This window comes from Bombus bifarius, unplaced genomic scaffold, assembly GCF_011952205.1.
Source record: "Bombus bifarius isolate JDL3187 unplaced genomic scaffold, Bbif_JDL3187 scf7180000009200, whole genome shotgun sequence".
In the NCBI taxonomy this organism is placed as follows: domain Eukaryota; kingdom Metazoa; phylum Arthropoda; class Insecta; order Hymenoptera; family Apidae; genus Bombus; species Bombus bifarius.
This window is the reverse complement of record NW_022884965.1, coordinates 5,672,560-5,694,929: the sequence shown is the minus strand read 5'-3', so window position 1 is coordinate 5,694,929 and position 22,370 is coordinate 5,672,560. Positions and strand designations below refer to the sequence as shown.

Below are 22,370 nucleotides of genomic sequence, written 5' to 3'. Positions count from 1 at the left end.
ACTGTACATCCTTGTTAATCTACTCATGCAGTTGCATCTAGCCAGCCGATACGAACATTCGTTCGTAATTTGTTGAGCAATGCGCGTTAGATTTATTGCTGAATCGCTAGAGGGAATACTCCATCGATGACTGTATCGTGAAAACCATCGATGCAACGTAGGAACAGACGTGATTCGCTCTTTTGACTAAAGGAAGTCGACAGGGGCTGTTGTCTGACTATCAAGTTCTATAAATTGCTACGAGCGACATTCTGATATTTTCCTCTGAACGAAGATATTTAGGAAACTTGCTCGTGTTTTCGTGTTGGTTAATGACAGTGCAAACTATGGTTATTTATACCAATTTAGTATTTGGACACAGCAATGTTCTTAATTTCTAGTTTACATATGGTTTTTTTGGAAGCTTTGCTATCTGCCCAAGTATGTATCGACCAAACAGTTCTACTTTATCAATGGCTGTTTTACTTTATCGATCATCAATGACTGCTCTGCTTTATCGACGAAGCTATAACTAATATTGAATCAATTGGTTGCTGAAGGCTACTTCAGAGTACATTTCTTCACTCTCTATTCTTTACTCTCTGTACATCATTTATTTCGATGAAAGGAAACGCAATCATGTTACCATTCACCGCATAAAAACAACGAATTCTAAAAAGTAGGTGTGCCGTTATTCACGACACGACTTTTTTCGAACACTTTCTAGCACTGTCATTCCAACAATAAATTCCCTTAAAATCTATCTTCTCCGTGAGCTGCTTGTTCGAACTACCTCGAGCATATTAATTTTAATAAGTGTGAATCCATCATCGTCATGTACAGGGATTATGGCAAATGCTGAGGGGAAGAGGCGCCGCCCTCTTCTCCGGAATCTTACCTATTAACAATATACATAAATATACACTAAGGGAAGGGATTCACCAATTACCAAAATCAACGTTGCCAGCAGCCACAAAGAGAGGACAAACAAATCAAAATCCTGATTCTCCTTTTAACCACTCCCTTTTCAAACAATCCTTATTCCTAGCGTTGTGACGACAGCTCTGGCTCTCCTCGTCAAACACAGTGCCTTCTTCACACACGAATCGAAAATCAAGCACCTGCCTTGAAGTGAACCCAGGAGAGCAATAGTGAAACAGTCTGCAGTCTCTATTGTCACCATAGAAACGATACATCTGCTTCTCCAAGCAATTAAAACCACCCTGCCTCCTCAACATCGCTGAGTTTCGACTTAGAGATCTCATCGTGGTCGATTCCACCGTTTCAGCTCGCTTAGTTGTGGTTTCTGAAATAGCAATTGCCTCAGAAACTGTCAAAGTGACAGGTCCCTCTGTCGCCTTACTCTCCAAATTCTGTTCCGCGATTTTGGCAGACGAAGCAAGCGTGGTTTCTTCCTCTATGGTTGACCTAACGGTAGTCGAGGGTGATTCTTCGGGATGATCAGACTCAATGGACGTCAGACCGATCGGTAAAGTTGTCGTACTAACAATTTCTAGGTCCACTAAGGTAAAACTCTTAGGACTAGTTGATTTCTCAAACTCCGTGCTAGTAGACTCGGTTTCCTTCGAGGATTTCTCAACAGTAGAGGCAAGAGTCGACAGTCTAGAAACAGGATAAGGCGTAAAATTTTCTTCTTGATCTTGTTTTACGTTTGTTGGTGACTTCTGTTCGCTTGGACTGGAGTCCTGGTCGTTTTTGCTCTTCGTAGGAGCATGCATCTTCTCTTCTGATTCGTTTAGAGGCTTCAATTTGCTCTCTAATATATTCTCTTCGCTCCTGCTAGCTTCAGTAGTAGTCGTCGATACATCTGTTGCCATTGTTTCCACTGTTTCGGTCCAATTCTCGTCCATATTCGTCGTGATAGCCATGGTAGTAGTTGGCTTCCGAGCTAATAAAGTGAACTTCCTGATCACCGGTTTGGGTGCCAGCTCGTTGTAGGATTTAGGCGGCTTTGCTGGCTTGGGATTCAACAGACTCAGTCTAGGTTTAATAATTACAGGATTCGGAGTCGTCGTTGGAGGAATGTAATTGTAATTCTTTCTAGCAGTGATTGGCTTGAACAATTTTGGAGGCATGGGACGAGCAGTGGTAGTGGTAGTTGTAGTACTTGTACTTGTTGTAGTTGTGGTTGTTGTCGTCTGCAAATCTATCTTCTCCGTAATGGATTCCTTTAGACTCTCAGTCTCCACATCCTGATCTTTCTGAGGCTCCGTGGTAGTTTCTGGCTTGTCTTCCTCATTCTCTTTCTTGGCGTCCTCCATTTTATCATCAGCCAACATTTCCTTACGAATTTTCTCTGCACTTAGACTGTTGGAGTCTGAAGACCCGTGTTCTTTGTAGTTATCTGGTTCATAATTGTCATCTACATAATCGTGAGCTATATTCTCGAGAGATTCTGAGGGTCTTTTCGTTTCTAGTACGTCCTCCTTTTTATCTTTAGGCAACTCATCGGTGAATTTAAGAACTCCTTCCGTACTTTCTTCCTGGTCACTCAAAACAGATTCGTCGTCTTCATGTTCTTCAAGAGTCTCTTCTTTAGAACTTGGCATTTCTTCAGAAGCCACATGCTCCGAAGTCACATGTTCCGAAGTCACATGTTCTGAGGAAATAGTGGCGTTTTCGGAGCTACCAGGATCGTTGTACTCATCGTCTGTACTCATTTCATATGTATTTTCATAGAATGCTTCGGTAGAGTCGTAATGTTCTATGGAAGCTTCCTCGGAATTCATCTCTTCATTCTTCATCGTCGAAAATTCACGAGATCCTTTTCCTTCCTCTTTCTCATTTTCATTTTTCTTGCTTTTAGCTTGCCTATGAGAAGACACTTCTTTCGAAAAGTTCTCAAACTTCATAATCTTTCCTTTACGAGAATGTTTAGCCATTTCTTGCTGATCACCCTGAGAATCTTCATTGTTAAAGACTGTGGTTGATTCATCTTCCATAGATTCGTGCTCTATCGAAGATTCTTCTTTATAATAGCTCATTTCTTCTACAAAAGGATCTTTCTTAGGAGCTTCAGGCTGCTCCACTTCTTCGTCAAACTCTTCCTCGACCTTTCTCTTCTCTTCAACTTCTTTTTCGTCTAAGCTTGGAACAGTTGTTTTCTCCTCGCCATCCAGAATCTCGACGTTTTCTTCATCCTTTTCCAAAGTTCTAGATTGTTTCTCTAGAGTCTCATATTCGTTAGCCTCACTCTTCCGATTGTCTTTCCCTGTACTGTGATCTTTACCAGTTTGAAGTTTCTTCAAGTTGCCTCCATGATTATTCACAGCTCTGATATCGACATCTTTCGAGGTCTGTGACTCTGGTTCGTTGAATATATGCTTGTCAATCTGTTCAGCCTCAGGATTCACTATTGTTGTTGTTGTCTCTACTTTTTGATCGGGAACTTTATCATCAAGTAATCCAACAGGTTCGTTATTTTCAATTTTGGTTTCCTTTCTCTTGGAAGAAATCTTTCCTCTAGCTCTGATCTTGGAACTTATCCTTCTCGTGTTTGGTTTGGGTTCTATACTAGGCTTCTCTTCCTTTTTTTCTTCTTCTAGAATCTTTCCACTGTCGCTTTCTTGCAATTTAGACTGTTTACTTTCTTGAATAGTGCCATCAAGGTCTTTTGAGCTTTTAGAATCCTGTTTATCCACCGAATCTCCTTCTGTCGTTGCTCCAGTGATTTCTTCGGTCGAAGATAGAATTGGAGTCTGTGTAGAAACCTGCTCCTCTTCAGTTGTATTTAAAGATTCTTCTTCATCCTTGGATTTCAGCTTCATGTACTCGCCTGGATCAAGAATAACAACATCTAATGTATTTTCTGGCTTTCTTGGTTTAGAGTCTGATTTAGTTTCATTATTAGGCTTATGTTTCATATCAGAAAAATCTACATATTCATCTTTCTCAGCCTCGTGAGTTTCCACTTCGATATCCTCCAAATCTGACTCAACATTCTTCAAATTTGACATAGCATCCTTTTCCTCGTCGGCGTCAATGTATTCTTCAGCATCAGAGTCCCTAGTATCTATTTCCAAAGGAACTTCTAATCTGCCTGACTGCTTAGTTTTACTTTCTTCATCTTCCTTCTCTTCATCTTTCGTCTCTTCGTCTTCCGTCTCTTCATCTTCCGTCCCTTCGTCTTCCGTCCCTTCGTCTTCCGTCCCTTCGTTTTCCGTCTCCTCATCTTCCGTTTCCTCATCTTCCGTCTCTCCATCTTCCGTCTCTTCGTCTTCCTTCTCTTCGTCTTCCTTCTCTTTAACATCGTCTTCTTCATAATCCCTCGCTTTAAAATTTTTAGAAGCCTTTGTCTCTAAATCTTCTAACGAATCTCTCTTGGAATTGTTCTTCTCGTTATCAGAACCAAGTCCTTGAAGCCTACTTCCCTCAAAGACACTTCTTAGAGTGTCCTCGGTGAAGTCTTCTCCAAAGAGAATATCCCTAAATCTCATTAGACTTTCCTTAATGGAAGCGAAATCCTGATTTTTATTTTCTGTATCTTTCTTATTCGCACCTGTCACCTGCCCATCACGTTTTCGTTTAGAATGCCCAGCATAGACAAAAGAAACCATGGAATTCTTGGTCTGACTAACAGATCTTTTAGATCTCGAAACTCCTCTAGATTCTTCAGAGATTCTTCTGCTGTTTCTGATTTTAGGAACGTCTCTATAGAACGGATCAAAGGACTCGTCTCCCTCTTTATAATCATCGTAGCTGGCTGGGATCGTCGGCAAGGGAAGAGTGACTAATTGCGTTGTATTTAATGGTCTACCAGATTCGTCGCTAACACTTGCTTTGGCTGTTACAATTACTCTAGATTGAGAAGGTAGCAAGGATGATGGATTCTGAACTATTCTTTGAAGATCTGGAGGTGGTAAGTTGATGGTGATTTGGTGAGGTTTCAGTTGAGGGATCTGCACAGGCGGCAGCACGTGTATGTGCTGAGTGACTTGGTCATTAGGGGATTGGGAGGTCTGCGAAGGTTTCGAAGATGTTCGTGGGGTTGGGTAGAAGGATCTGACTGTAGTTTCGTCGGGAGATGGGGTGGGAAGGAAGTTGCCTGAAATCCTTGGTTGTTGGGAACTCTGGCTGCTCGTCTTCGTTTGCACTGAGCGCGAGGGCTCCGGCGTTGGCACTGGGGATATCGTTAACTTTGAGACCTGGAACAATATGTAGAATTTGTATCAGACAAACGATATGAGCTTGTAAAATCAGGTGAATTAACTGCAATATTATTTTTCCTCAGAAAGGGTCTCTATTCTATTCTATTTCTATTTTAGGAAAGCGTTTAAACTCTATTTCCACGAATATGAGCCCCTCCCCGATTTGTATCACGAACTACGGAACGCCTTGTATGATAAAAACAAAAAACTAGGAAAGAGAAAGTCAATTCAGTGCAAAGTTACCTGTCCCTTATTGCTCGACTGAACAACCTCCAACGGCCTGATACTCTGCACCCCACTCTCCCTGTAATCCGAAGTCTCCCTAGGATTATTACTATGAATAAACTGCTCCGTGGTACTAGCAATCCCATGATTGTGAAAGATAGGATTTATCAACGCTGGACTATTTCCATTGCTATTCAATAATGTCTGAATGGTAGAGGATGTAGCGTGAAACAGTGGCGACGCCGTCGATGGTTCGTTGTGAATAATCTGTGGACTTGCAGTCGAGCTGAATCTGATCTGATGCACCTGAGGTGGCTGAACAGTGGTGGAACTGACTCCTTGATTGCTAAACAGTTGATACGAAGTCGCCTGTTGATTATTATTCCTCTCACCATTGTGGAAAATATACTGGTGATGGTAGCCGCTATTTTTGTCATCGTAGAGAGACTTTGATTGACTCGTGTGAACCTGAGGAAATGGTGGTTGCGGCTGGAAGTGTTGTGGATAGCCCGTGGGGTGGGAGAAAGAACCGGAGGATGGTGTAGTGGAGGGTTTACTTGGTTTCGAGGTTGTCGTGGACGTTGTGGTTGTTGTAGTTGGTCGCGCTGAAGTGCTGCGTTGGTGGTCGTCTATGGGGTCCGATGGATCGACGTCGTCCTCGCTATTTTCGTGTAAACTGCGAATAAAAATAGCATGCAGAAATTCACTTGATCGGGTTAGACTTTTTTTTAGAGCAGGCGTTCAAAGTCGTGATTTGTCGCTTTGGAAATTGGAAATTTCAGCATGCAATGGTTTTTCAGGTATTGAAAAGAGACGGTGTTTCTAAAGATAGCGCGCTACATAGGAAATGACCGCAACAGGCAGCCAGTAAGACGCGATCAATCAAAAAATCGTCGATCGACACGCAATCACCACACCTATCGATCCTGTATCGCGCGACTACGTAAGCAAAACCGGCAGTTATGCCAACTAATGCACCTTTGGTCCTTTCGAAATCACATCTAGCATAGGTGAACGTCTATACAGGCAAACATTTCGTACGCGACAGGTGAACCGAGTCGCTACAATAATTATTTTCAACCAATGTGTTCTTTCGCGAAAGTAGATTAGCAGGGGGGATATTGCATTCCTTTGATGGAAAAATAGATATGGCGAGTCGGATTACGAGAGATGAATATGTAATTGGTAGATTATTTCGTATGGTTCATATGTGAATTTATTAACATACCTGAGAGTGACTGCGTTGTTTCCATAGAGTTCCAAGTTCAAGTTGTAGAATCGCTCGCTCTTGCTGCAATCGACCTCGTCCACTCTCTCGCAAACCCTGGTTTCCTGATCGAAGACGGTTCCATTCAGACAGAGGAACTTTATGTCCATAATCTCGTCTGAAACCAAGTCTCATGGTGAAGGACAGGATCATTATTCGGGGATGCTCTTCTGGGTCATGGTTCTCGAAACGTCCATACGTCCCACATTATTCGAAAATAATTTCAATCACCGTAGTAATTTATGAAGCAATTTCAATCTTAAATATATTAAACAAAGTAAATATAGTTTAACAAACATTCTCCGCCCACTGAGATTTGCATTAGAAAATAGATTTATAATTAAACAGTTTCACAATATTGTTTGCATGTGAATAGAAAGAATTACGTTCCCCAGGGTAGAAAATTGTTATGTGTGTGTATATAAGAAGATATTATACAATACAGATTTGTAAAAAGGACTATGCCAAAAAAGCACAAAGTTTCCGTAAAAAAATACAAATATTATAAAGAAAATTACATAATAAAGTTTTTTATGAAAAAATGATGCATCAAGAAGGTTTTATAAAAGAAACTGCATACTTCGAGAAGATACAAAATTTCTATAAATAAACTTATTCGAAGAAAAACTATGTAGCAAAACATTCCTACAAATTACGCGAAAGATTCCTAAATTTAGAATTGAAATCATCCATGGAAGATTAAAAAGTTGAGATAATAGCAAAAAAATAAAAAAAGAAAAAAAGATACGTCACTTCTAACGAAGATACTTAAAAGGTTGGACGATATACTCGATTCCTCGTGACGAGTCGAAGCCAGACGTTCTCGACTTAGGTCAGTAAACGTTCCTCGACGACCGTGACATTCTCTTCCGAGTGATCTCTCGATCGATTACAAAACTTGGATCGGACGTTTGCCAGGCCCCCGAGGCGGGTCTCTCGCGATCCTTCGATCGTACCATCGATCGATCGATTTGTCTCGCGTTTACGAGTCTCGTTCCCTGCCTGACGTTAACTTAATTATCGGTTTCTAATTGTCACGACAACAAATTAACGATAAGAATCAAATTAAGGAACAAACTACGATCGACCGATCCATCGATCCCCTGAGGAGTCTGTTTTGAATTAATCGATGCGCGTTCCGACGAATTCAACGTCGATCGCAGTCCTTTTCGCGGGAAATTGACGAAGTAATCTAATTTAAGCTGAGAAGATAAGATAACTTTTGTAGGCGTAATTTAGAATAATGAGATATTTGTTAGGTCTATTTGAAACAGGTGTTAAAGTATTAAAATACGGGGGTTATGTTTTCAAATAAATGCATTTTGTCCATCTGTTTAGTATTTAAGATCTTTGTCGAATATTATATTTAGCGAGGGATTGTACTATTTTGTTATTTTGAGAAATTGGGAAATTGAAAGTTATAGAAGCGACTGCAGAAATATTGCTGAATTACCTTTTTGACCGATGGTGCAAACGTGAAACATCTGACATCCGGCTTCAACATCCGCGTAGTATCCACCGATCACCTTGCCCTGACACGAGAAATTCGTCTCTGGCAGGTTGTCGAAGTCCAAATACTTGCGAGATAACAAAACATGATTACTATAAAACATGCGATCACGATTAATCCCAAAGATAGTATTGTACGATCAATTTACAAGATTCGTTCCAGAATTCATTAGGGTTCGAAATTTTTGAAAATAATTTCCAACTGAAAACGCGATAAACGCGTACTGTAACGCGAAATGTATTCTAACGAGATTATTAAAAATATTTGAGTACTCACGCCAGGTTCCCCCGCGCTGCATAACAAGGAGCCATGCTGGAGGTTGAGGATCGACAATAAAACTGCAACAGACGAGCCAATCGCGAGTTATCGTTAATAATATTCTAACTCGATCCATACGTTCGCAATAGCGGAATGTACGAAAGAAGGAAAGACAGAAAGAAAGAAAAAAGGGGAAAAATTCGAGAGTAAAAGTGTCACGCGAAAGGGAAAATAATTTTTCATTCGACAAAGAAAAATGAAATAAAATAAAAGACTACATGTTCGGCACGAGGATAATAATTTACTGGACTAATTTATGCGTTTGCGTAACTCTTCTACTCGGAGACCCTGTTACACCAGTTACGGTTATAATTATAAGCAACTATCGACACGCACCTAGGTCGTTGCTCTCTAATATTCTATACTTGTTTCTTTAAAAAATTCCATCTATATCTGACAAATACTAACGTCTATGTTGAACGTTCTACGATAATCTCAAACTCATGTACGATATACCCAATACAGGACAACAAGCTTTCAAATTGGAAATTACAATTTTCCATATGTTTGCTGAAATTCTCTATATTTTGAGGTAGGAATTATTGTTTACATTTATATCGTACGAAACGCAGAGAAAAGAGCCGATTTCAGAACCACTTGTTACCGGATCCGATCGGGGCATTGATTTCAATCGGTGCTGCCAGAGTCAGAGTGAGAACAATGATTATTAAATAAAATAGAATGTCGCAGCGTAGAGAATCGATCGACGATCGAGTGGTCAGTTGTAGGCCGAGGTCATCCGGTGTGCACACGGGCCATCCAATCAGATACGTCCCCGGATCCTGTCGATCTCTCGCGAATCTAATATTCGCGATCGAGGTCTTTTGCAAAGCTGCAGTCGGTTGCCGAAGATATCGCGAGTTGAATCCGATCAAGATCGGGCGAACACGCACGTTCTCGGAATTTAACTGTGTATGATGTCGTGCAGGTTCAAGCTTCGAGACTTAAATTTCGAAAAAATTAACCTTGAATTAACTTACGCTCGATGATCGACGTTTTTAATCAGCGATTAATAATTTCATCACTCGACTAAATTAACCGTGAACTTTAATCGTAAGCGGTAGTTGATTAATTAAAATAAATATCTTTATCCATCTTTACCTATAGCATCCGATGTTTGATCGATTACCAAGAATATAATCTGCATGGCAAATTGACCAATTATATTGCTGTCTATTGCCTGCAAGTTTCACTTGTTCACGTTCAACACGAGAGTTACTAAAATAAATTTATTATAAAATCGTCAAAATGCAATGATATATAATTTTATTTTATACTAAACACGTGTAGAGTTAACTTCACTTTACGATTATTTCTCGTTATTCTAAGCGTATCGAGTGTCCAGAATCTTCGGAAGAAGGTAGCAGCGTACATGCGTATATCGACGAATGCTTCTGACGCAAGGAGAAATTGAAGGAACCTGATTAGAAATCATTAAATAAAATTGCAGTAGAGTCGCGACTGAATGTTTCTTTTGTGTTATATTAACGTTACTAAAATTGAGAAACGTTGCATTTCAATAATTTTTAGAATTTTTCGAGAATTTATAGAAACGAATATTCACGTATTTCCGATTCGAAAAATCAAGGATTCGAGAATTTTAAGAACTTGGAAAATTAGGAAAATTCTTAAAATTCATCGATTTAATAATAATTAATATTTTTAATATTTATAATATTTATATCTACATTTATATTTATAATAAAAGTTAATTTTTTCTACAGAAGAAAGAAAAAGTACATAACTTTGGACTTTCTATCGTAACGTTATTTACATTGCAGGAACGATTCATCGAATTTTGGTTTCTACGATGGAATTCCGCCATGCGGGGCCACACGCTTTCCATTTCTTCAACCTTTCCCTTTCAAAACCTTCCACACAATATATCCAATTATACTGTATATGATACATCCATTTCGACACAGATTTTCCAATTCACCGCGAAGTATGTCATTGATCCACTTGTTTAACGAAGCTTTTATTCCAGATATTACAAACCTGTTCGTAACGCAAAATATACTACTCTAATAACGCAACTGAAGAAATTTTTTTTTTTTTTTGGTAACAAAATAAAACATGTTATTAATTTTCTAATTGTGCATTAGAATCGTGTGATTAGAATTTTTAGAATCGATAATTCAGGATATATGGAAGTTAAAAGAGGAAGATATTGGTATTTATTAAGCTATCGGATAGTGACGAAACATTAGCACGATGCGAAAACGGGCGCAAAGTAGATATTTTTCCCAGACTCTCGCCCGTAAACTCGATGATCGTTCTTTCATCTCTAGAAAGCTGCGCGGAGTTATTGATGACATTGCCTACGGCGAAATTGACGGAAACTATAGTCACGTGACATAATCAGAAATGCCTAGGTGAAAGGTCAATGCATTCCTCGAGAAGAAATTTTAGGACATCGAGCAAGAACTTTAATAAATTTTCCATAATTCGCGCAAAATTTCAATTTCCTTCGCCTAGATATACTCGTTCTTTATAGATATGTCTACATCGTTATAAAAAATCAAGAGAAATTTTGAATATTCGAAAGGGCGTTCCTCGAACTTCTCCAAACGTCCTGCAATCATCGGTATCGTCAATCGCGAATATCATCGGAAATAAGCAAGATCGCACGCTCCACTTGCCGAGCGCGCCACTCATCGTTTCGTCGTCGAGGCAGCAAGACATTTGCAAACGTGATTTCACCGTCTAAACGTAGTCCATTTGTCCACAAATAATTTGACGTAACGAGGACGAATCGGGAATCGGAGGATCGTCGTTATCGCTCGCGTCATCGACGCCTTTCATAATTCCCGGTTCGCGTAACTTATTTGCCATGCAGATTCCAGTTGCTAATTTCGTTAATCGAAACATGTACGTGCACGATGCTACAGCTGCCTGTTTCTTTCGGCTTCTACTCTTTTCTCTACTCTTCTCTCTAGGCAGCTTCTTAACTTTGAGAAAACTATAAAGGGATTGTTATCGATTGTGTTCGAATTTTATGTTGGAGATTTTGGTGAGACGGCGAATGAAATTTCGTGGATCGCGCCAGGGCGAATCGAAACTCGTATACGCATGAACGCTAACGAGCAGTTCTTCGACTCTCTGCTTCGACTCTTTTTGATCCTAGCCTGTTTCTCGTCACTGCTGATGAGCAATGTTTCTATCTTTGTTTATCTTTCGTTATGCGGTAGCATCGTTGGATGAGGCAGTGATATAATCCCTTCAGCATGTAACGCCTGTGTGAATCTCGTGACATTTAGATCTGCCAACTGGCCGACCCAATGCTCATCTTCGCGGGACAAGTTCTTGACAGTCCGATGCCTTCGTCCAGGATGTTAGACGGGCTCGGGATATTAAGGAGCACGCGTGCTGCCATATTTCATTAGTATAATATCTATAGCATATTACGTATGTACAAATTGTATCTTGCATAATAATTTATTAATTTGCTTCGTTTTGCCTATTTTATTTACTCAGCCGTTTATATTCGTTTATTTTCAAGTATGAATTTATTTTTCAGATAATTTTGCCAGAATGTTACATTCTGTTTCAATCTTCGTTTATTCCTTAAAGCTAAAACTTACTTCCTAATTTCCTACTCGTGCAATAATTCCTTTCATCGATGCTTCGTTTCTTTTTTTCTTTTTCTTTTTGTTTTGTATGTCTCGTTGTACGTTGTAGTCTTGCGAAAAGAAGTTTAAAACAGCCAAGTTTTATTTTATTTTATTTTCTCTCAATTATCTCGTAGACTGTCTCAGAAATGCGAGAAAAGAAAATGCAATAACTTCCTCAGGACGAAGAGTAATAATCTTAAATCGGCGATTACGCAAACTCATGCAAATTATTCTGTTTAATTTTCCGAATGCTCCGTGCAGCTCGAGCTATGGGAAATTCGTTCGGCTAAAGTTTCCAGCGTGTGGGTGTACAAACGACTTCCGTTTGTTTAACGAGCCCCAATTTATAAAAACGAGCCACTCGATTCATACTATAATTAAAATAACGCCGGAGAAATATAGCGGCAAGCGCATGATAATCATGGGAATTCTTTTCTCCTATGCAATTATAGTTCATTAGGATTCCTGATACGAATTTAATTATTTACTAATAATTATCATAAATTTCCATGAAATTGTCCCACTTTTATTGCTTATCCCATTCGTAAGAGAAATTACAAAAATGTCAATGAAAATTTTCATTTCTTCTATTATCTACTGCGAAAATAATTCGCAAGAAGAATTATCAAAGAAAAATTGGCGATAATTTGCAGAACGAATTATCGACTTTTATAATCGAATCGATCGATTCGAGAACGTGCAATTCCAGCAATTATTAGGAATCGTGCTCGCTGGAAACAATTGAATTTCCCACGAATTATCAAACGAACAAAAGTACAATTAGTACCTGTGGCGATTCGAAGATCTACAATGGGACAATTAAATCTTGAGAAACGAGAATTGGTAAAGTGGCAGAGGAAAGGCCTGTTTAGGGCTGACTACCGAATCAACAGGTCGATTAGCACTTGCCCGATACTTTTGTACAACTTTTATTCGGAGTGTTGGTTTCCTTTAGCTTAAGTCGGAAATTTTTAAGAAACGAACAAAGCTTTAAAAAAGCAAAATGACAGAGAATAAATCACAAAAGGGAAATACGGGAAATAAAAATAGCAGGACAGCAGAATCGTCGAAGAATAGAAAATATAAAAGAAGAAAAAGAGAAACAGAAGATAGTTATTCCAATAATTTTCAGAATATAAAAATAGATTGTTCGACTAGAACAGAAAGATCAGGAAATAAAAAGTGAAGAAGGAAGAAAAGAGTAGGAAAATTATTGCGAATAATTATTTGAAGTGGAAGATCGTTCAGGTCGGAAAAGTCACAGCTTCGTTGAAACGAATCGCGAGCAGAGTCGAGAGCGTTCGAGAGATGAGCAACATTGAGCAACATTGTTGCTAGATGTAGTAACGTCTTAGAGACGCTACTGTAACGGTAATATCACGGTAATGGCTGTAACTGTTGCGATAATCGGGTCTCGGTTTCTTCTTTGGTCTCCTCTTCGTTCACCTTGTTCCGTTTCGCCAATACACCCGCTTTCTTTCTTTCAAATTCGATTAGAAGAAAGATGCGCGACTTCTATTTCACGAAAAGTTCACTTCCTTATATTTTGAAGTTTATTTCATTACTTTGTATACATTCTCTTTTTTAGATTCTTTCTAGTTTCACATAATTCGGTTCTTTTGCCTTAGAATTCTTTTAAAGTCTTTTTTTTTGGCTCGTTTGTCTATTAAGGTTTTATGCTGTATTGATAGATTTCCATTTTTATAAATTAGCTTCGTGTTTGATTCTTTAGCTTGCGATTGAAATTGATTCGATTTATTTGATAAAGTTGATTAACGAAGATGGAGAAATTACTGTTATTCATGGAGCTATCATCTGTATTGTTGGTATAATTGGAACGCACGGTTCTCTAATTATACTCGAATTAGTGGCTCGTTGTAGTTGATTGAGTGGAGAAAAAACGATTCAATTTACCGATTCCTCTCTGTTAATCCCGATTTCATGCTATTTTATTCTTAATCGTTTAAAAATAAATGCGCGATTCGGCTTTTCCAACGAAATCGAACAGAAAAATCCGCGATACATGATTAATTCGCAATAATTTTATTACACGAAAAAATAATTTTCGTGCTACGGTAGATTTACGGTAGATTTAGCTGTAAACTCCAGATTTAAAGCTGTCTTAAAAGACTTGAAAAGTCCTTGTAACCTCGAAAGACGTTCTCTCGAGGACGCTCCGCAGGAGGAAGCGGCTCGATCGGCTGAAAGTCAGCTGAGTCTATTAGAGTCGAAAGGGCACGCTGGCACGCGGGTGTATTGTAAAATCACGTAAGAAGAGCACCTTTCACCTCGTCGATCGCGCGCACAGCCTGCTTTTATACCAAATATCCGCCATTACCGAACAAACATCGATAATGAACGACCAGTGTCGACGATCTACCGATCCAGGAAATACACTCCACGCTACGTACCATTGTACCAACGCTCGTCAAACTAACAGGCTTTCTCGAACCATGCACCGTTACTTATCAGTTTTATATTTAATAATTTTATTATTTTTGTATTTAACAAATTGTATATGTTGTGGAAATTTATAGGCTTGTGAGAAACGATGGAAGAGGAAAAATGAAATTGACAATTATTACAAATAACTCGGAAACAATTCGTTTAATAAACGTAACGAGTGTTTCATCCGATTTAGCTTCGATCTAAAACTCATGATGTTGGACGAGTACAAAGAACGGCGTTAAATGGATCAGCTGTTGAAGCTGCACGGAACGAGACAAGTAAAAATAGAGGTTTCCGACGAAGAAAGGACAAGACCGAGGAAGAAAAAGAACAAAATCCACGAGGATAAAAGTGAAGGTGAGCAGAGAATCGTTGCAAAATCGGGCCGCGATGGTAAAAGAACGAGAAGCTGGCAATTTGGTCGATACGTCAGCGCTTTCTACGATTATGGTATCGTGACGCGTCGTTCGCGTAAATAGAGCAACGAAAAAAACAGGGTTCACGCGTAATTGTTACATAAAACACTCGTCTGATTGGCGCGATTACGTTTCGCAAAGATTCGTCACGATATTTAAATACGGTTCCCGAAATTTTTAATCTGGATGCACAAGGAAAAGATTTCTTTACGCAACCTCGAAATTTACGAATCTCCATAGGTCGGTATAAATTTATACACACACACAAATATGATCAGTTATATAACACCTCTTGCTTCGACCTTAAATGTTAGCATAATCATCCCATCCAAAGAACAAAGCATCTTTATTTCCTACTCGTTCCCCTTTGTTCCTCGTTTCTCCTCCTTTCTCCTCCTTTCGATAACCGTCGACAGCAAATTCACTCTGCAGCTTCTGTCTAATTAAAAAATTTTAAATGCTCTGTTCTTTTTGGCAAACGTTACACTTCCTCCTGACCGTATATATTTTAGAAAGTGAAATTTAACTTTTTTCTTCGCAAACACCGCGGAAGATGGCAATTACATTATCGAAAAAGAGGGCGACAACTGTTTTGAAATTATAGAACTAATTCGAATTTCGTAAGTCTCTTCTTTTCGCCAGTTATAATTTATCGTCATTAATCACATGATATGCGGAGAACTTTTTAGAAAGCAAAATTAAATTTCTCTTTCCAAAATCTCCGGAACTTGACGATTATTTCGTTTCAGAACGTACAATTACAGTTGTCCAATATCAATATTGGAGGATAGCCTAAATTTAATATAAATAATTTTATGCTTTATGCCCGCACAAGTTCTTCAAATATAACGTTTCAAATATATTTCAAACTATAGAGAATATCCAAAATATAATATTTTCTATATTCGTGAAGATATGAATTTTTGCATAAATATTCGCGGTCCAGTGACATGCCCAATGATAACATGTCGCTTTTCCCTAGCAACATCATCCATAACTAATTGTAAGATCCGATCCTCTCCTATCAGATCCATTGTTCGCACTTGCGTTTCCCGGCAGTCAGCGAAGAATAAATATTTAACAGGTGGCCAAGATGACTTGTCGCCGATGTAGAAAGTCTCTCTGGTGCTGTGCCCGGCGACTCTCAGGTTTCTAATACATCAATATTTCTCGGTGTTCCAGCGACAAGGAAAAAAGCGAGAGCACAGCCGGGTGAAAGTTTACAAAGGATGAGAATTCGGATAATGCTCGAACGTCCTCATAAATATTTAACAGTCTGGATGATCTCGGATGGGTCCTCTCCTTCGCGCTTCTCGCAGAGATCTCTTTCTTTGGTGTCGAAACGTGTTTTGGTACCAGTTGGAGCGATTCGAATTTTTGGAATTTTAGAATATCCGCCATGTTTCAATATGTTTTGCTTTATCTTGGAATTTTAACGATGTATCAATAAAATTTAGTTCGTAATCGTATTCTTAAAAAATATTCAAGATTATTCGATATTTTCAAAATGTTCGATATGGTATGAAGCTGTTTACTCTCTGAATACTTCGGAATTAATGTAAAAACTTCTGTAAACACGATTACTTGACAAAGGCTTCTCTATCGTTCGATATAAATTTGTGCATAAAAATATAATTTCTTTTATTTCATCAATTACTGTAATCTTTCCTAGTTCCACTTTAATACGGAAGAGAGAACAATAGGAACTCGACCATTCTAAATTGTCTCACATGTTTTCGTTCATCTTGTCACTTAAGAAAGAACTTTCCGCGGTATATCGCCTACTATAAATAGAACTTATTAGCATAATTATGTGTCCGGACAATCAGAACGGCGTTCTTGTTCGACGGAGTAGGCAGACAATGTCAATCCAGGTCAAATAGTAGGATCAAGTACGAGCCATGTTTCAGAAACAATGGAATTTCTTCGTTAACGTATGCGTTTTCTAAACTGTCCTGATATCCTAAATCATTAGTAACTTGATTAATGGAAACGGTAAAGATATTGGTCAAAAGAGAAAATCTACGACGAAAGAGCAAGTACAACTTCAAAGTATAGTCATTAAGATGTTATTAAACCGGAATAACACAAAGTAAAAGCCACATTTAAAAAGGAATTCCAAATGATTATCCATTGATATTGTTTAACCTCGATTTTCTCGAAACTCGAGGCTTCCAGAGCGAAAGCTTATTTCACAGTTTCGTCGCGTCTTTTTGCCCAATATCACCTATCGGTCCATGAAATTCTTTGCTTGGAACGACATACGAGAAGTCACGGAAAAACTGAGAAAAATGACAAGCCTGTGAACGCAGGACGAAGAATTTCGTTGGAACACGAATTCCGCTGTACCGAGATCATAGAAGTACACTATACGTATCAGAACAGAAGAAAAAGAACAAAATCGTTGCCATACCGGTTTCTAACAGGGGAACACCGCTCGAGGGAGTTCATAAACGAAAGCGGCGCGGTTATCGAGCGGATCGATTTATTTCAACGGTGGAACGTGCCGATCTCGATTTAACCGATCTACCTGCACTTGCAGCGACGCAAACACGCGTATTCCGTCGGAATAGGGCCGCGATCTATCGATCTCTGCACGCGTTCCGTGGCGAAAATCCGCCGAGCTGCCAGCTTACCGGGTTTCGTAACGCGTGTACCGTGCGATCGCCGCGAGTAAACCTGGTATCCTGCTGGTATACGTTTGCATACGTCGACGAACGATACTTGTATCACAGAAGCGTGTATTGGTATGGCGTGTTTATGAAATTTTAGATTTTTCGCTAATTTTAGAAATTGAATAATTTTTACAGTATTATACGGAGTGTCGCGTTTAACTCTACCATCCTTAACGACTCGCTTATTCGTCACGATACTGAGAAATGTTTTCGACAAGAGGCGTATGGCATCGAGAGAAACGTATTGCGGCTTTATTAATTTTTTCGTGTCGCACCTGGACCTTTTAAAACGTATTTAGAAAGCACGGTATGTCCTCCTCGATATCGTACAAATTTTAGCTGAAACGTTGTTTCGTATCATCGCAAATAAGAACGTAATTATGGATGGCAGAATTGGTGAGACATTCGGTATACGGTATAGAATGATTTCAAGTAGTTTGATGAGCTTTTCGAAAAGATAGCTTATACAATGTGTTGCATAAATTACAAAATCACCTTAAAATTTTCAAACGTGACAACATATTCAAATATCAAAAGATACCTCGTAAATAAAAGTACCAAATCCAATAATTTTCCAGCTCGCATGAGAGTGTCTGTCCAACTTGCCTGACTTTGCTTTCATTTAAAGCGCGATGCAAATCTGGATCGCTCTCTAGAAACTTACGACGCAGAACAGCAGCGAAACAGTGTGTTTACAGTGCAAGAGAAGAGAAGAGAAGCAAGCGTGGAGCAGTAAAGCGGCGAACCAATGTAACTAGTAACTGGTGTCTCGACTTCCGGTTTCGACGCGGACGCGGCGTTCCCGGGCCGCGTTTCCGTGGGTTTCTGGATTACGTGCTGGCGTGCGACGGTGCGTGCTGGTTCATTATGCGCAAGAAAGCAAGAAAGAGGCGAGAACCGAGTCATTGCTATTCGAGGGCCGGCGCAGGAAACGGAAGTTCCCGATTATCCACAAGACACGACAAGTATCCTCGGATCGCCGCGTATTCAGTCTTACGGTTGTCAAACTGTCAACGTTGCGAGCTGCGGATATTGTCAGAAAATGGAGATAATTATGTTTTTGGGAAATTTCTGCTACATTGATCGAGAATATTTTATTTATTTTTGGCGGTTATTGGAAATTTAACGTGCGTATATCTGTCGATCAAATATTTCTTTATTCGTTCATTTCAATATTTAAAAATTTATCAAGAAATTATTATAATTATCAGATAAGTTAGAATTATGAATATGTACATTCTTTTAGTTAGAATTTCTAAGAAATTAACAGATGAGATTAAATATTGTGCGTAGTAGGTCTGGACGATACTACGAGCAACGCTAATTGAAGAAGAAAGACGAGGGACAAGCGTCTTTGAGAAATTTCTGCAATATTAACAGAGAACATTTGTTTCGTTATTTTTTATTTGATACGGTCGACTTTACTTTTCATAATGTAGGTGTGATTCATGGCTCTGATTCCGACTTTTCTGACACATGTCGTCATCGCCGCGCGTACACAGGAACACGTGTCTACTCACGCAAGCGCGTACGAAGCACGAGGGAGTTTCATTGAGGAGCAGAGAGATGAATGAGTCAAGGAAGCGGACGTCATTCACAATAAATGTCACTCCCGTGGATACTGCCGATAGTCACGTGAATCCTCAAGAAATCTTCCTCTGTCACGCGTGCTTTGTTCTTCGTAACGGAACATTTTAATTGACAATAGCAGTAGGTTGAAAAACGTTAGGCTTGTCGTAGATATCATCTTATAGATATTATATAATACGTATATCTTAAATATTGTATCGTATGTTTGAAATTAAAATTACATTTTTCCAACAATCCAGACTCCATTCTTATCCTAAATTAAATCTTTCACAAGCATTACGTAACACTGTAACCACCGGGAGATCGCATAATTAATATCGCGAAAGATATCGTAAAATGAAAAATCCAAAATCGTTAGAAGAATAACAATATACGCGATATATTTCTACTGTGAGAACACGAAAGGGTCAAACCTCCGCCTATAAAATCTATCACCGACTCTACATCTATATAGTTATCTAATAGAAGATTGGTCACAGGAAATCATGCGAAAACACCAGTCGGTGAACGACTTTTCCTCGAGAAGGGAAAAGGCTGTCGCCGGTAGCGCGATTCGGTTGGTTGCGCTTGTCGCGTAAAAATCCACGTGAAAGGATCTGCAGGATCGCCACGTGGGCGTTTTCGACGACTTCTATTTTCACTGAATGGCCACTGGGCTTCGACCAGTGTACAGTATACATTAGTATACAACAATAAGAAGCCGCGGTACAATGAAGCATTCGTACCAAAAAGCCAGAAAAAGGTCGATTACAAAATTTCCCCTTTCCGAGATGGTTGAACATACGGTAGCTCGTTTTATCTTTAATCGAATAGAAGATATTCTAGCTGAAATGAGTCATCTGAAAATTCTTTCAAGAATTCTTCGAAATTATTCAATTCTCGTCTGGGATTTTTTTCACACAGACTATCGAAGGAACCTCCGATATCTCCCTATTGCATGTCTGCTTTAATTACGCAGTAGTCTAAATAAAAACTGACTGGATTTTTCTTTGGTGGCAGACAATGCAGCAAGGCGAAACTCGAACGTGGAGACGACGAAAGGTCGTCAGACGAACTTCAATTGCTTCGGATGAAACGCGCCATTGTGTTCTCTCTCGGGTGACTATTAATTAGAATTAATTAGGAGATCGCGCGGAATTTCTCGTTTCGTATTACGGTATTTGCAACTTCGAGAAAAGTGATGTTCGTGAATGGAGAGAAATTATGTAACGGCTATTGAAAATCTGAGGGAGAAAAGTTGAATTGTTGAGACACAGCTTGGATTAAAAAATGTGAATACATTGTCGGAGTTTTAGTGTGATTTATCGCGATTTATACTTAAATGATTTATTTTAATTCATATTTAAATTTATATCGACGTAAACTTATATTTCCATAGTCGTTCGATTCTTTAGTAAACGAATTGTTATTCGTAATTGTAAATTGTTAATTGCTAGTTGATTGCAGTTGACTACTCTACTTTGCTAGAAAGGTAATATAAAATAATTCTGTAATTTTTATGAAAACACTCCTATCACAATTTTTCAAGGATATCTTAGCACAATTTTTCCACGATTTCTAAACACAAAATTTTCTCCTCCACCGATTTTACGCGTACGAATTCTCCTTAGTCTAGTGGAACTGAGATGAAAAAAAAACTCCGCAAGACGACGATTAGCAAAATCCGACACAATTAAAGCAAACTTATACAAACGTAATCTCTATATTCTACTTGGATGTAAAAATCCAAAGGTAATCAAGGTCCAAAATGAAGATAAAGAATTTGTGCAAAATTCAAAACAAAATTTCCGCGGTAATAAAATTTATAGAAACAGAGTATTTCGAATAAAAATTTGTTCATAAAAAATAATGGACGAAAAAAACTCGATTGGTCGGTCGAAGAACATATGCGAGCATTTTATAGCGTATATACGGAGCAAAATGAGTAAACTGGAGATTATTGTATAATATATCGCCGAAGATAAAAGATCGAGAGACGATCAAGGTAAAAGACAGAGCGACGATGCATTATTTATGTGGTATGTATTGCGCGGTGAAGTGTGCGATACGTGCCTGATATTTTATAGTTTGCGTATTTCACCAGTGAATTTGTAATCCCATTTTATCGGCTACTCAATGTCACGCAATTGTTGCTTTATTTATTCAGCGACCAGGGTATTTTTCTCGGCGTCGATTTTTATATAAATAGCTCTTTTATGTCTCAATATTTCGAACACAAAATGCATAATGTATGTATGCATTTGCAATTTGTTCTTATTTAGAATTTAATAAGACACACTTCTGATCTAAGTAATTGATTTGAAAATTAAATTAATCGAATTAATTTTCCAGTTAAACTAAATGTAATTAGACAAACTGCGATATATCAAACCTTTCCCCAAATAGTTTCATAATTAGTCTCACGATCGTCTAGGGAATTTCAACATTTCCACTTAACCTATATATTGCTCAATCGGAATTTTCTCCTCCACGAGAATATTTAAAACGGTTTTAATTCGTAGAAATTGTTCCGGTAAAACGCCGTCGAATTATTCCCCCTTCGCGCTTCGCTTTCATTTTTTTCCAAACATTCCTCGCCACGGTCCGTACACTTTATTAGAGCGAGGCATTGATAACAACATGGCGACTTTCGTACTTCCCCTAAGAACACCGCCATGTTTAACAGTCTATATAATTGCGCACGATTACAGGCACGCAGCCCAGAGATTGTTTGCCCGGAAAAACAGTCGTCGCTTGATTTCTTCGAAGGAATTTCGATTTCATTAAGACGACTTGGTTTTCATTGATTTACGATTTTATTTCCATCTGCTTATTGGTAGAAAGGAGAAGCTGTGTTGTACGATTCATTTTTAAGTATTTAGAAGTTCTTTTTGCGATCCTATTTTATGTCTTTATAAATTATTATGATAATTGTTAACAGCTCCCGTTAACACAGAGCACAGAATATTTCAGGAAATTTCTTTAATTTCATTATAAGTTTATGACAAAATATCGGCCGTCATTGTTACAAAAGCTTCAATTACCTACGTCACTAAAATGGTAACGTGCACACAGTGGGTCACGAAACAATACTGAAAGTATCATAAGGACGCATTAGTTAATCATGTCTTGGAATGCTAAGAATAACATACAAGGATCTAAAAGAAAAAACTACGGTTCT

The 22,370-nt window shown here is 38.7% G+C and overlaps 1 protein-coding gene across 7 annotated transcripts in view; it reads right to left on the bottom strand.

Moving 5' to 3' along the window:
* Positions 1 to 702: 702 nt before the first annotated feature.
* Positions 703 to 22,370, bottom strand: part of LOC117214165 (myb-like protein X) — a 62,306-nt gene continuing 40,638 nt past the window's right edge. For 4 of the 7 annotated variants that reach the window (XM_033460015.1, XM_033460016.1, XM_033460017.1 and 1 more), the window contains 5 exons: positions 8,426 to 8,487; positions 8,093 to 8,216; positions 6,601 to 6,769; positions 5,391 to 6,048; positions 703 to 5,144 (listed from right to left, as the gene is read on the bottom strand). In XM_033460015.1, coding sequence (XP_033315906.1) covers positions 972 to 5,144; positions 5,391 to 6,048; positions 6,601 to 6,769; positions 8,093 to 8,216; positions 8,426 to 8,487 — 5,186 coding nt within the window. In that variant the 3' untranslated portion in view covers positions 703 to 971. Of the gene's footprint in view, positions 5,145 to 5,390; positions 6,049 to 6,600; positions 6,770 to 8,092; positions 8,217 to 8,425; positions 8,494 to 22,370 lie in introns of those variants that run through there. The other 3 variants (XM_033460018.1, XM_033460019.1, XM_033460020.1) reach the window with 3 other exon arrangements.